The 12,325-nt window shown below is 38.6% G+C and overlaps 1 protein-coding gene across 1 annotated transcript in view; it reads left to right on the forward strand.

Moving 5' to 3' along the window:
- The window catches only part of M1AP (meiosis 1 associated protein), an 83,651-nt gene that overhangs the window by 8,983 nt on the left and 62,343 nt on the right, over positions 1 to 12,325 (forward strand). The window contains exon 2 of the mRNA XM_059405758.1: positions 1,889 to 2,180. Coding sequence (XP_059261741.1) covers positions 1,889 to 2,180 — 292 coding nt within the window. The remainder of the gene's footprint in view (positions 1 to 1,888; positions 2,181 to 12,325) is intronic.

Consider the following 12,325-nt stretch of genomic DNA (forward strand, 5'->3'; position numbering starts at 1 on the left):
GTTGTGAGATTAAGCCCCGTGTGGGGCTCTGCTCTAGGTGTGGATCCTGCTTAAGATTCTCTCTCTCCCTCTACCACTCCTCCCCAAAAGATACTTGCTTTAGATTTTTGTGAACATATTTATGAGATTATTTCTATCATCTGTTCCTGGTTTGAATCTTTATCACGCATGAGTGTTAAGTTTTGACAAAAGTTTTTCTGCATCTAATGAGATGAGCATATCATTTTTCTTATGTAATCTTTTAATGTGATGAATTACAGTGACTGTTTAACTTTATATCAACGTTTTGTTTTTGCAGTAAACCCAACTTGGTCATGATGTATTACTTGTTTTATGTATTGCTGTTTTCAATTTGTTTGTATTTGTTCAGGAGTTTTACATCTAGGTTTGTCGATGAGGTTGCCCAGCAACCTTATAATATTCTTATCTGATTATGGTAGCAAAGGTTATGTTAACCTAGTAAAACTAATAGAGTGGTAATTCTCCTATTCTCTGAAAGACTTTGTTTAACATTGCAATTCTTGGTCTTCGAAAATTTGATTGAACTCTTCAGTGGAATCATGCAGCCCTGTAGTTTACTTTGTGGGGAGATACTTGACTACCAATTAAATTTCTTCAATAGTTACAACTATTTAGGTTTTTAAATGTTCTTTTTGATCTAGTATTGGTTAGATATACTCTTACAGTGATTTTTCTACTTTATCAAATTTATTGGCATAAAGTTGTAAATTACATCTTTCCATAACCCTTTCCATTTACAATTTACAGCATTTACCAATACATACAGATGTCCCCTTCTCAGTCCTAATATGGTTCTATGTTTTCATTGTTCTCCTTTCCAAGTCTCAGCCCTGGGGATAGATGTGAATAGCCAGAAAGAAAGAAAACAAGGGTGTTGGAGATAGAGAAAACAGTATGAGCAAACACACTGAAATGAATGGTATATTCGGTTTTAGTCAATGAAAAGCTTATGGTGAATAGCCTTAAGTAAGGCTGAAGGTCAAGTCATAAAGGGTCTTGAATGGATCTTGTGGGAGAAAACTTGGTCATATTTTTATGTTTAAGAATTACTATGTACCAAATAAACACTGTGCTAAACATTGGTAGATAAAGTTGACAAGACAAGTTCTCTAGTCTTGGGAAGCTCACAATGTAGTGGGAGAGGCAGTTGTAGAAACAAATTATAGAATACAGTACAATAAATCCTGAAAAAGAAATAAAGTTAATTGACTCTCTCTGCTTGACTTATTTCACTCAGCATAATCTCTTCCAGTCCCGTCCATGTTGCTACAAAAGTTGGGTATTCATCCTTTCTGATGGAGGCATAATACTCCATAGTGTATATGGACCACATCTTCCTTATCCATTCGTCCGTTGAAGGATTGTTGGAGAGGAGAAGGGAGTTGGGGTAAATTGGACGGGAGGTGAATCACGAGAGACTATGGATTCTGAAAAACAATCTGAGGGGTTTGAAGTGGCGGGGGTGTGGGAGGTTGGGGTACCAGGTGGTGGGTATTATAGAGGGCACGGATTGCATGGAGCACTGGGTGTGGTGAAAAAATAATGAATACTGTTTTTCTGAAAATAAATAAATTGAAAAAATTTTAAAAAAAAGAAATAAAGTTAATGAGAGCATATACTTTGAGGCTGTAATTTAGCCTTTGTGTCTCTTTTTGTTTAGTTCCACTCAGCATCTGCAAGCACTCTCAGCCTTACATTACAGGTAAATATGGAGATCCCTTGGGAGCTGTTAAGATGGGGCAGAGAACCTGAGTTAGTACCCAGTCTGACTCCTTTCTAGACTCAGTTCACTAAGCCTATGTTCATCATTTCAACCAAGCATAATTCAGTTTTATGAAAGCCAGTGATTTCTCTTTCTTCCTTGTAGGTATAGAGAATATCCAGGTAGCGGCTGCAGTTCCACCTCTGGTCTGGTTACCATGTATCATGGGCGAAGCACTGGTAAAGGACCCACCACTCCCATGCAGATGTACCAGCAACCTCCAAGGCTTCTCATTGTGCAGATTGCTCTACCATCCTGGGCTGACACCTGCTCCAACCTCTGTGAGGCTCTGCAGAACTTTTTCTCTCTAGCCTGCAGCTTGATGGGCCCCAGCCGCATGTCCCTCTTCAGCTTATACGTGGTACAAAATCAGCACGAGTGTATCCTTCCCTTTGTGGTGAGTATATCTATATCTGATCATTTTATCCTGAAAATAAAAATGAGGTTTGTGGGGCAGAGATCACAGTTATTATTACTTACAGTAATAACTATGCTCATACCTCATGCCCAATACCCCACAGGCATTGCAGGAGAGACAGATGTCATCCTGCACACGAAGGGTTTATGTAGAGGCTGCTTTTAGGCCACAGGCTTGAGCAATGGAAAGTTGATGAAGGCAGAAGGGCCCATAGCCACCACCTGGCTGAAAACAGACAAGCCCATCAAACAACCCACCTCAAAAATATCCATAAGACCTAATTGACCAATGGGCTACTTAACCAGACACAGCTACCAAAAAAGGGAAGATTCCAACGTTCCCCATACATTCTCACCTTCCCACTTTAAGTACAGCCCCAGTCACTGCCTCCATGCAGGCAGTCTCTCCTTTGCAGTCCTGCCCACTGCTTCCTTTTGGGTGTATTCAATAAACTTCTGTCTCCTTTGTCTGCCTCACCTGAGTGTCAGGCTTGGCTTCCACCTGATTGTCGTCCTTATATTTGGGGACCCACATCTGATTGAGAGAGACACCACAGTTTATACTGCAGAAGAGGAACTCCATAATTATTAATCTGAGAGTAAAAATAGGTCACATCTTGCCCTGTTCCACTCCTTAGATGGAGAGAAACCTTGGCATTTACAGTCCTTTGGAATGTAAGCAACCCACTCCTTTCATCCCCCTTTGAAAAGCAAATACAGGGAACTAAGTCAAGTGTCTTCAGAGGTCTCTGGCTAGTAAAGCACCTTTTAATTTACAAGACTTTTCCTTTAACCGAATTTCTAGCTTTCTTTGATCAGAAAGTCTAACTATGAAGACACATGAAAGTATTTACTCTACAGTTCCCTATAGGATTCAGGTGAAAAACCCTCCAAGATTTCAGAAGGCAAATGCTGGGCCCAGGGTTGGGGGGTGCTTTTATGAAGCTTTTTCAGACAACTGTCTCTCCTCCTCCTCAAAGAAATCACTAAAAAATATTTTTTAAATGCAAATCTTCACTTATATAAAGTTCAGAATCACAGGGATGGGAAAGACTTTAGAGGTTCTAGTGCATCCTTTTCCTAAGGTCACCATTGCTTCTGGGATAGTCAGAGAAGGCCTAGTGGAAAATCACAACTTTTATCTCTACCTGGTGGGAATAAGACCTCCTCCCTCTAGGGTCTATGGAAACAACAACAGAGCCTAGACTCCAACCCACCTACAAACATTAACTGGATATCCCCCCCCCCCCCCCGTAGAGGTGTTGTCTGAGGAGACGGATTGGAGGCCCTTGGGAGCTGCAGTAAGGTGTGGTGTCTGTCTCAGTCGTATGGGGACCCCCAGATGTGAAGCAAACCTATGGGGTGGAAGTGGGCATGGGTGGTGAGGATGGAAGTGGGCATGGGCTGTGAAAGGATTCACCGGAGACAGAACAAAGGAGATAGAAGTTTATTGAATATGTCCGCAAGGGATCGGGGAGCAGGACAGAAAAGGAGAGACTTCAGCAAGAAGGCAGTGAGTGGGACTAGACTTAAAGCAGGAAGGTGAGGAGGTATGGTGTGGTATTAAATTTTCCTGTTTTTGGTAACTGTGCCTAGTTGTAAGTAGCCCATTTGTCAGTTATGGCCTATGGATATTTTGAGGTGGATCTCCTGATAGACCTGCCTGTATTCAGCCAAGGGTTGGGATCAGTGTGGGCCCTTTTGCCTCACTTTATATTCCATTGCTCAAGCCTGTCACCCAAAAGCGGCCTCCACATGAGGTACCTTTTTACCTCCAAGGCAGGGTGATGTCAGTGAAGGCCTAGCGGAAAGCCAGCACTTTTTTTTTTTTATTAACCTGTAATGTATTATTTGTTTCAGGGATACAGGTCTGTGATTCATCAGTGTTATGCAATACACAGTGCTCACCACAACACATACCCTCCCCAGTGTCCATCACCCAGCTACCCCATCCCGCCCACCCTCTTCCACTCCAGCAACCTCAGTTTGTTTCCTGAGAGTGAGTCTCTTATGATTTGTCTCCTTCTCTTTTTTTATTTTCCTCTCTTCCCCTATGATCCTCTGCCTTGTTGCTCAAATCCCACTTATCATTGATATCATATAATTGTCTTTCTCTGATTGACTTACTTCACTTAGCATAATACCCTCTAGTTCCATCCACGCTGTTGCAAATAGCTAGATTTTATTTTTGATGGCTGCATAATTATTCCAATGTATGTATCTGTGTATATATGTATGCACACACATATATGTGTGTGTATATATATATATGTATATACATATATATATAGATGTGGTATGTGTGTGTGTGTATATATACACACATACTACATCCTCTTTATCCATTCATCTGTCATTGGATATCTGGGCTCTTTCCATAGTTTGACTGTTGTGGACATACCCACAATATATTGGGGTGCAGGTGCCCCTTTGGATGACTCATTTGTATCTTTGGGTTAAATACCCTGTAGTGCAATTTCTGGGTCATAGGGTAGCTCTATTTTCAACTTTTTGAGGAGTCTCCATACTGTTTTTTAAAGTGGCTGCACCAGCTTTTATTCCCATCCACAGTGTAGGAGGGTTCCCCTTCCTCCACATCCTTACGAACATCTGTTGTTTCCTGACTAAATTTTAGCCATTGTGACTGGTGTGAGGTAGTATCTTATTATGGTTTTGATTTGTGTTTTTCCAATGCTGAGTGATGTTGAGCACTTTTTCATGTGTCTTTTGGCCATTTGAATATCTTTTTTGTAGAAAATGTCTGTTCATGTCTTCTGTCCTTTTCTTGATTGGATTATTTGTTCCTTGGGTGTTGAGTTTGATAAGTTCTCTATAAATTTTGGATACTGGGATCCCAGGGTGGCTCAGTTGGTTAAGCATCTACCTTCCGCTCAGGTCGTGATTCATGGGTCCTGGGATAGAGTCCCACATCAGGATCCTTGCTCAGCAGGGAGCCCGCTTCTCCCTCTCCCTCTGCCTGCCACTCCCCCTGCTTGTGCTCTCTTTCTCTCTCTCTCTCTTTCTCTGGAAAATAAGTGAATACATAAAATCTTTATAAATAAATAAATTTTGGATACTAACCCTTTATCTGGTACGTCATTTGTGAATAAGTTCTCCCATTCTATCAAGTATCTTTTGGTTTTGTTGACTGTTTCCTTTGCTGTGCAAAAGCTTTTTTATCTTGATGAAGTCCAAATAGTTAATTTTTGCCCTTGCTTCCCTTGCTTTTGGTGTTGTGTCTAGGAAGAAGCTGCTGCAGCCAAAGGTGAAGAGGATGCTGCGTGTGTGCTCCTCAAGGATTTTGATGAATTCCTATCTCACATTTAGACCTTTTATCCATTTTGAGTCTTTTTTTGTGTGTATGGTATAAGGAAATGATCCAGTTTCATTCTTCTGCATGTGGTTTCTGATTTTCCCAACACCATTTGTTGAAGAGACTTGTCTTTTTTCCATTGGATATTCTTTCCTGCTTTGTTGAAGATTAGTTGACCATAGAGTTGAGAGTCATTTCTGAGTTCTCTATTCTGCTCCATTGATTTATGTGTCTGTTTTTATGCCAGAACCATGCTGTATTGATGATTACAGTCTAGTAGTAGAGGTTAAAGTCCGGAGTTGTGATGCCATCAGCTTCAGTTTTCTTTTTCAACATTCCTCTGGCTATTCAGGGTCTTTTCTGGTTCCACACAAATTTTAGGACTATTTTTTCCTTTTCTGTGGGAAAAGTTGATGGTATTTTGATAGAGATTGCACTGAATGTGTAGCTTGCTCGAGGTAGCATAGACATTTTCACAATATTTGTTCTTCTAACCCATGAGCATGGAAATTTTTTGTTTCTTTGTGTCTTCGTCAATTTCTTTCATGAGTATTCTATAGTTTTCTGAGTATAGATCCTTTATATCTTTAGTTAGATTTTTCCTAGGTATCTTATGGTTTTTGGTGCAACTGTAAATGGGATCAACTCCTTACTTTCTCTTTCTTCTGTCTCATCATCAGTGTATAGAAATGCAACTGATTTCTGTGCATTGATTTTATATCCTGCGACTTTACTGAATCCTGTATGAGTTCTAGTAGTTTTGGGATAGAGTCTTTTGTGTTTTCCACATAAAGTATCACATCATCTGCAAAGAGTGAGAATTTGACTTCTTTTCTGATTCGGATGTCTTTGGTTTTTTTTGTTGTTGTTGTTGTTGTCTGTTTGCTGAGACTAAGATTTCTAGTACTATATTGAATAGCATTGGTGGTGATGGACATCCCTGCTGTGTTCCTGACCTTAGGAAAAAAGCTCTCAGTTTTTCTCCGCTGAGAATGATATTCTCTGAGGTTTTTTCATAGATGGCTTTTATGATATTGAGGTATCTACACTCTATCCCTATGCTGTGAAGAGTTTTAATCAAGGAAGAATGCTGTACTTTGTTCAATGTTTTTTCTGCATTTATTGAGAGTATCATATGGTTCTTGTTCTTTCTTTTATTAATGTAATGGATCAAGTAGATTGATTTATGGATGTTGAACCAACCTTGCAGCCCAGGAATAAATCCCACGTAGTCGTGGTAAATAATCCTTTTAATGTACTGTTGGATCCTGTTGGCAGTATTTTGGTGAGAATTTTTGAATCCATGTTCATCAGGGATGTTGGTCTGTAATTCTCCCTTTTGGTGGGATTTTTGTCTGGTTTTGGCATCAAGGTAAAGCTGGCCTCATAAAATGAGTTTGGAAGTTTTCCTTCCATTTCTATTTTTTAGAACAGTTTCAGAAGAATAGGTATTAATTCTTCTTTAAATGTTCGATTGAATTCCTTTGGGAACCCTGGCCTTGGGCTCTTTTTTGTTGGGAGATTTTTTTATTCCTGCTTCAATTTCCTTGCTGGTTATGGGTCTGTTCAGGTTTTCTATTTCTTCCTGGTCAGTTTTTGTAGTTTCTACATCTCTAGAATACATCCATTTCTTCCCGATTATCTAATTTGTTGGCATATAATGGCTCATAATATGTTCGTATAATTGTTTGTATTTCTTTGGTGTTGGTTGTTATCTCCTCTTTCTTCATGATTTTATTTATTTGCATTCTTTCTCTTTTCTTTTTGATAAATCTGGCCAGGGGTTTATGAATCCTATTGATTCTTTCAAAGAACCAACTCCTAGTTTCGTTGATCTGTTCTACTGTTCTTTTGGTTTCTGTTTCATTGATTTCTGCTTAATCTTTATTACTTCTCTTCTTTCTTTCTCCAAACTCCAAAGGAGTTCTTTCTCCAACTCCTTTAGGTGTAAGGTGAGGTTGTATATTTGAGAACTTTTTTTGGTTTCTTGAGAAAGGCTTGTATTGCTATGTACTTCCCTCTTTGGACAGCCTTTGCTGCACCCCAAAGATTTTGAATAGCTATGTTTTCACTTTCATTTGTTTCCATGATTTTTTAAAATTCTTTAATTTCCTGGTTGACCCATTCATTCTTAGTAGGATGCTCTTTAGCCTCCATGTATTTGAGTTCTTTCCAACTTTCCTCTTGTGATTGAGTTTGAGTTTCAAAGCATTATGGTCCAAAAATATGCAGGGAATGGTCCCAATCATTTGGTACCAATTGAGACCTGATTTGTGACCCAGGAGGTGATCTATTTCAGAGAATGTTCCATGTGCACTAGAGAAGAATGTGTATTCTGTTGCTTTGGGATGGAATGTTCTGAATATATCTGTGAAGTTCATCTGGTCCAATGTGTCATTTAAAACCCTTATTTCTTTGTTGATCTTTTTTTTTTTTAAAGATTTATTTATTTATTTATTTGACAGAGTGCGTGAGCAAGTGAGAGAGGGAATATAAGTGAGAGAGGGAATATGGGGAGTGGGAGAAGGAGAAGCAGCTTCCCATGGAACAGGGATCCTGATGCAGGCTCAATGTGATCATGACTAGAGCCAAAGGCGAACTCTTAACGACTGAGCCACACAGGCATCCCTTCTTGTTATCTTTTGCTTAGATGATTTGTCCATTTCAGTGAGGGGGGGTGTTAAAGTCCCCTACTATTATTGTATTATTTGTGTTTCTTTGATTTCCTTATTAATTGGCCTATATAATTGGCTCCTTCCATCCTAGGGGCATAAATATTTACAGTTGTTAGATTCTCTTGTTGGATAAACCCTTTAAGTATGATATAGTGTCCTCCTTCATCTCGTATTACAGTCTTTGGTTTAAAATCTGATTTGTCGTGCTCGCTTCGGCAGCACATATACTAAAATCTGATTTGTCTGATATAAGGATTGCCACACCAGCTTTCTTTTGTTGTCCATTAGCATGATGAATTGTTTTCCACCCCCTCATTTCAATCTGGAGGTGTCTTTGCATCTAAAATGAGTCTCTTGCTGACAGCATATTGATGGGTCTTGCTTTTTTATCCAATCTGATACCCTGTATCTTTTGATTGGGGCATTTAGCCCATTTACATTCAGGGTAACTATTGAAAGATAGGAATTTAGTGTGATTGTATTGCTTGAAGTAGTTGCCTCTGTTCCTTTCTGGTCTATGTTACCTTTGAGCTCTCTCTGTTTAGAGGACCCATTTTCAATATTTTTTGCAGGGCTGGTTTGGTGTTTGCAAATTCTTTTATTTCTCATTCTATTTTCAGTGACAGCCTAGCTGGATAAAGTATTCTTGGTTGCATATTTTTCTCATTTAGTACCATGAAGATATCATGCCAGTCCTTTCTGGCCTGCTAGGTCTCTGTGGATAGGTCTGCTGCTAACCTACTGTTTCTACTGTTGTAAGTTATAGACATCTTGTCCCAAACTGTGAAAACCCAGGACTTCTATGCCCATCTGATAGTAATGAAACTTCCCCATCCCAGGGTGTCAGTGGGAACCATGTAGAAAGCCTAAATTTCCATTCCCACCCAGAAGTAACAAGGCACCCTTCCCTCTAGGCTCAGAATCAGAAGCCAGAGTCACACTCCAACCTGGCTCACTTCCCCATTAGCACAGTATCAGGGGAAGCCTGCTAAAGCAGAAGATTGAAATAAGATCCAGAGTTCTGTAATAGCCAAAATGTACAGAATACAATAAAAAGACACTTGTTATATCAAGAACCAAAGGAGTGGCTAGGTGGTTCAGTCAGTTAAGTGTTTGCCTTCAGCTCAGGTTATGATCCCAGGGCCCTGGGATCAAGCCCCACATCACGCTCCTAGCTTATCAGGGATCCTGTTTCTCCCTCTCCTTCTGCCTGTGCCTCCACCGTCTTGTGCTTGCTTAATGGCTCCCTTTCTGTCTGTCTCTCTCTGTCAAATAAATAAATAAAATCTTAAAAAAAAAGAACCAGAAAAATCTCAACATGAATGAGAAGACACCAGGCACCAACACTGAGATGACACAGATACTGGAATTATCTGGAAAAAAAAAAAAAAAACAGAAACAACCACTGTAAAAATGTTTCAACAAGCACTTATGAACATTCTTGGAATAGATAGAAAAATAAAAAGTCTCACCAAAAAAAAGGAAGGGTAAAGAGCCAAGAGCATCTGGGTAGCTCAGTCATTAAGCGTCTGCCTTCAGCTCAGGTCATGATCCCAGGGTCCTGGGATCAAGCCCTGCATCAGTCTCCCTGCTCAGCGGGAAGCCTGCTTCTCCATCTCCCACTCCTTCTGCTTGTGTTCTCTCTCTCACTGTCTCTTTCTGTCAAATAAATAAATAAAATCTTTTTAAAAAAGAAAAAAAACAAAGAAGAGCCAAGTAGATATTTTATTTTTTTAAGATTTTATTTATTTATTTGAGAAAGTGAGTGAAGAGGGAAGAAGGAGCAAGGAGAGTGGCAGGCAGAGGAAGAAGCAGACTCCCAGCTGAGCAGGGAGCCCTACATGGGTCTCCATTCTAGAACTCCAGGATCATGACATGAGCCAAAGGCACTTAACTGACTGAGCCACCCAGGTACCCCCAAACAGACATTTTAGAACTGAAAAATATAATAACCAAACTTTAAAAAGCAAAAATCTTTAATGGATGGGCTCAACAGCAGAATAGAGAGGACAGAGAAAAGAATCAGTGAACATGAAGAAATTACCCAATCTGAGTAAGAGAAAGAAGACAGACTTTAAAAAATGAACAAACCCACAGGGACGTGTAAGGCTATAACAAAAGATCTAAATTTCATATCATCAAAGTTCAAGAGGAAAGGGGAAAAGGGTGGGCTGAAAAAATATTTAAATAAATAATCACTGAAACTTTCCCAAATTTGTAAAAAGTTATAAACCTAGATATTCAAGAGGTTGGGGAGCCCAAAGAGGATAAATGCAAATAAATCTGTTCTTAGACACATCATAACCAAACTTCTAAAAACTAAAGGCCAACTCTTGAAAGCAGAGCACTGCCATCTTACCTATAAGGGGAAAACAATCAAGTAACAATAGCTTTTATCATCAGAAACCATGGAGACCAGAGGAAATGTCACATTTCACATTTTTCAAATGCTAAAAGAAAAGAACCCTTGATAGAACTCTGTATCCAGTGAAAATACCCTTAAGGAATGAATCAGAAATGAAGATATTCTTAGATAAAGGAAAACTAAGAGAATTTGTCATCAGCAGGCCTATGTTAACAGAATAGTAAAGGAAGATCTTGAAACAGAAAGGAAATTATAAAAGAAAAAATCTTGGGATATCCAGGAAGAAAGAACAATGGAAAGAATAAAATATAGATAAATATAATGGACTTTCTATTGAGTTTTCTAAATTATATTTGACAGTTAAAGCAAAACTTGTAACATTGTCTGATGTGGATGTTAATGTATATAGAGGAAATATTTAAAATAATTGCATTATAAACAGGGAAAAGTAAAGAGACCTTCTACATAAAAAATATATATATATAATGTAACACTTAGAGCAACCACTTAAAAATCAATACAAAGACACTCAAATACTATAGATAAATCAAAATGGAATTCTAAAAAAGTCTTTAAAAAACTTAAGTAACCCATAGTCGGATAGGTAAAAGAGAACAGAGAAACGAAAACAACAACAAATAAATTGGCAGGTTGACATACCAATAGTTACAGTAAATGAAAACGGTCTAAGTATATCAATTAAAAGGCATAGGTTGGCAGAGTGGGTAAAAATGACCCAGCTATATATCTATTCTATCTATAAGAAACTAATTTCAAACACAGCAGAAATAGGTTGGAAAGTATAGGGTTGAAAAAGATATACCCTGACACATTAACCAAAACAAACCAGAAGTTGCTATATTAATATATCTAATATAGTAGAATTCAGAACAAAGAATATCAGGTAGAGAAAGGAATATTAAATGATGATAAAAGAATCAAACCAAGAAGAAAAAAATAGCAATCTTATATGTGTGCACACTGAACAAAAGAGCTGCAAAATATGTGAAGCAAAAACTGATAGAACTGAAAGAAATAAACAAATCCACAATTTAACTTGGAGGCTTCAGATGTCCTCTTGACAATCGATAGAACGACTAGAAGAGAAAAAACTACAAGTAGCCAATAGGATCTAATCAACATTTATAGTATATTCCACTCAACAAAGCAGAATACACAATCTTTTCAAGCACCCACAGAACACTTATTGACCATATCCTGGGCTATAAAAGAATCTTCAACCAATTTGAAAGAATTTGAAGTCATACACAATTTGTTCTCTAACCATAGTAGAGTCAAACTAGAAATCAGTAACAGAAACATAACCGTAACATCTCCAAACACTTGGAAACTAAATAACACATTTGCAGATAACCCATGGATCAAAGAAGAAATGGCAAGGGAATATTTTAAAATATATTGAATTGCATGAACATTTAAATACTACATATCAAAATGTGTGGAATTCAGCTAAAGCAGTGCTAAGAGGGAGATCTATAGCACTAAATGCTTACATTAAAAATGGAAATATAGGGGCACCTGGGTGGCTCGGTCGTTAAGTGTCTGTCTTCAGCTCAGGTCATGATCTCAGGGTCCTGGAATCGAGCCCTACAAGGGGCTCCCTGCTCAGCAGGAAGCCTGCTTCTCCCTCTCTCACTCCCCCTGCTTATGTTCCCTCTCTTTCTCTCTCTGTCAAATACATAAATAAATCGTTTTAAAAAAGAAATGGAAATATATAATTCAAAATCAGTAACATAAGATCACACCTCAGG

This window comes from Mustela nigripes, chromosome 7, assembly GCF_022355385.1.
Source record: "Mustela nigripes isolate SB6536 chromosome 7, MUSNIG.SB6536, whole genome shotgun sequence".
NCBI lineage: Eukaryota > Metazoa > Chordata > Mammalia > Carnivora > Mustelidae > Mustela > Mustela nigripes.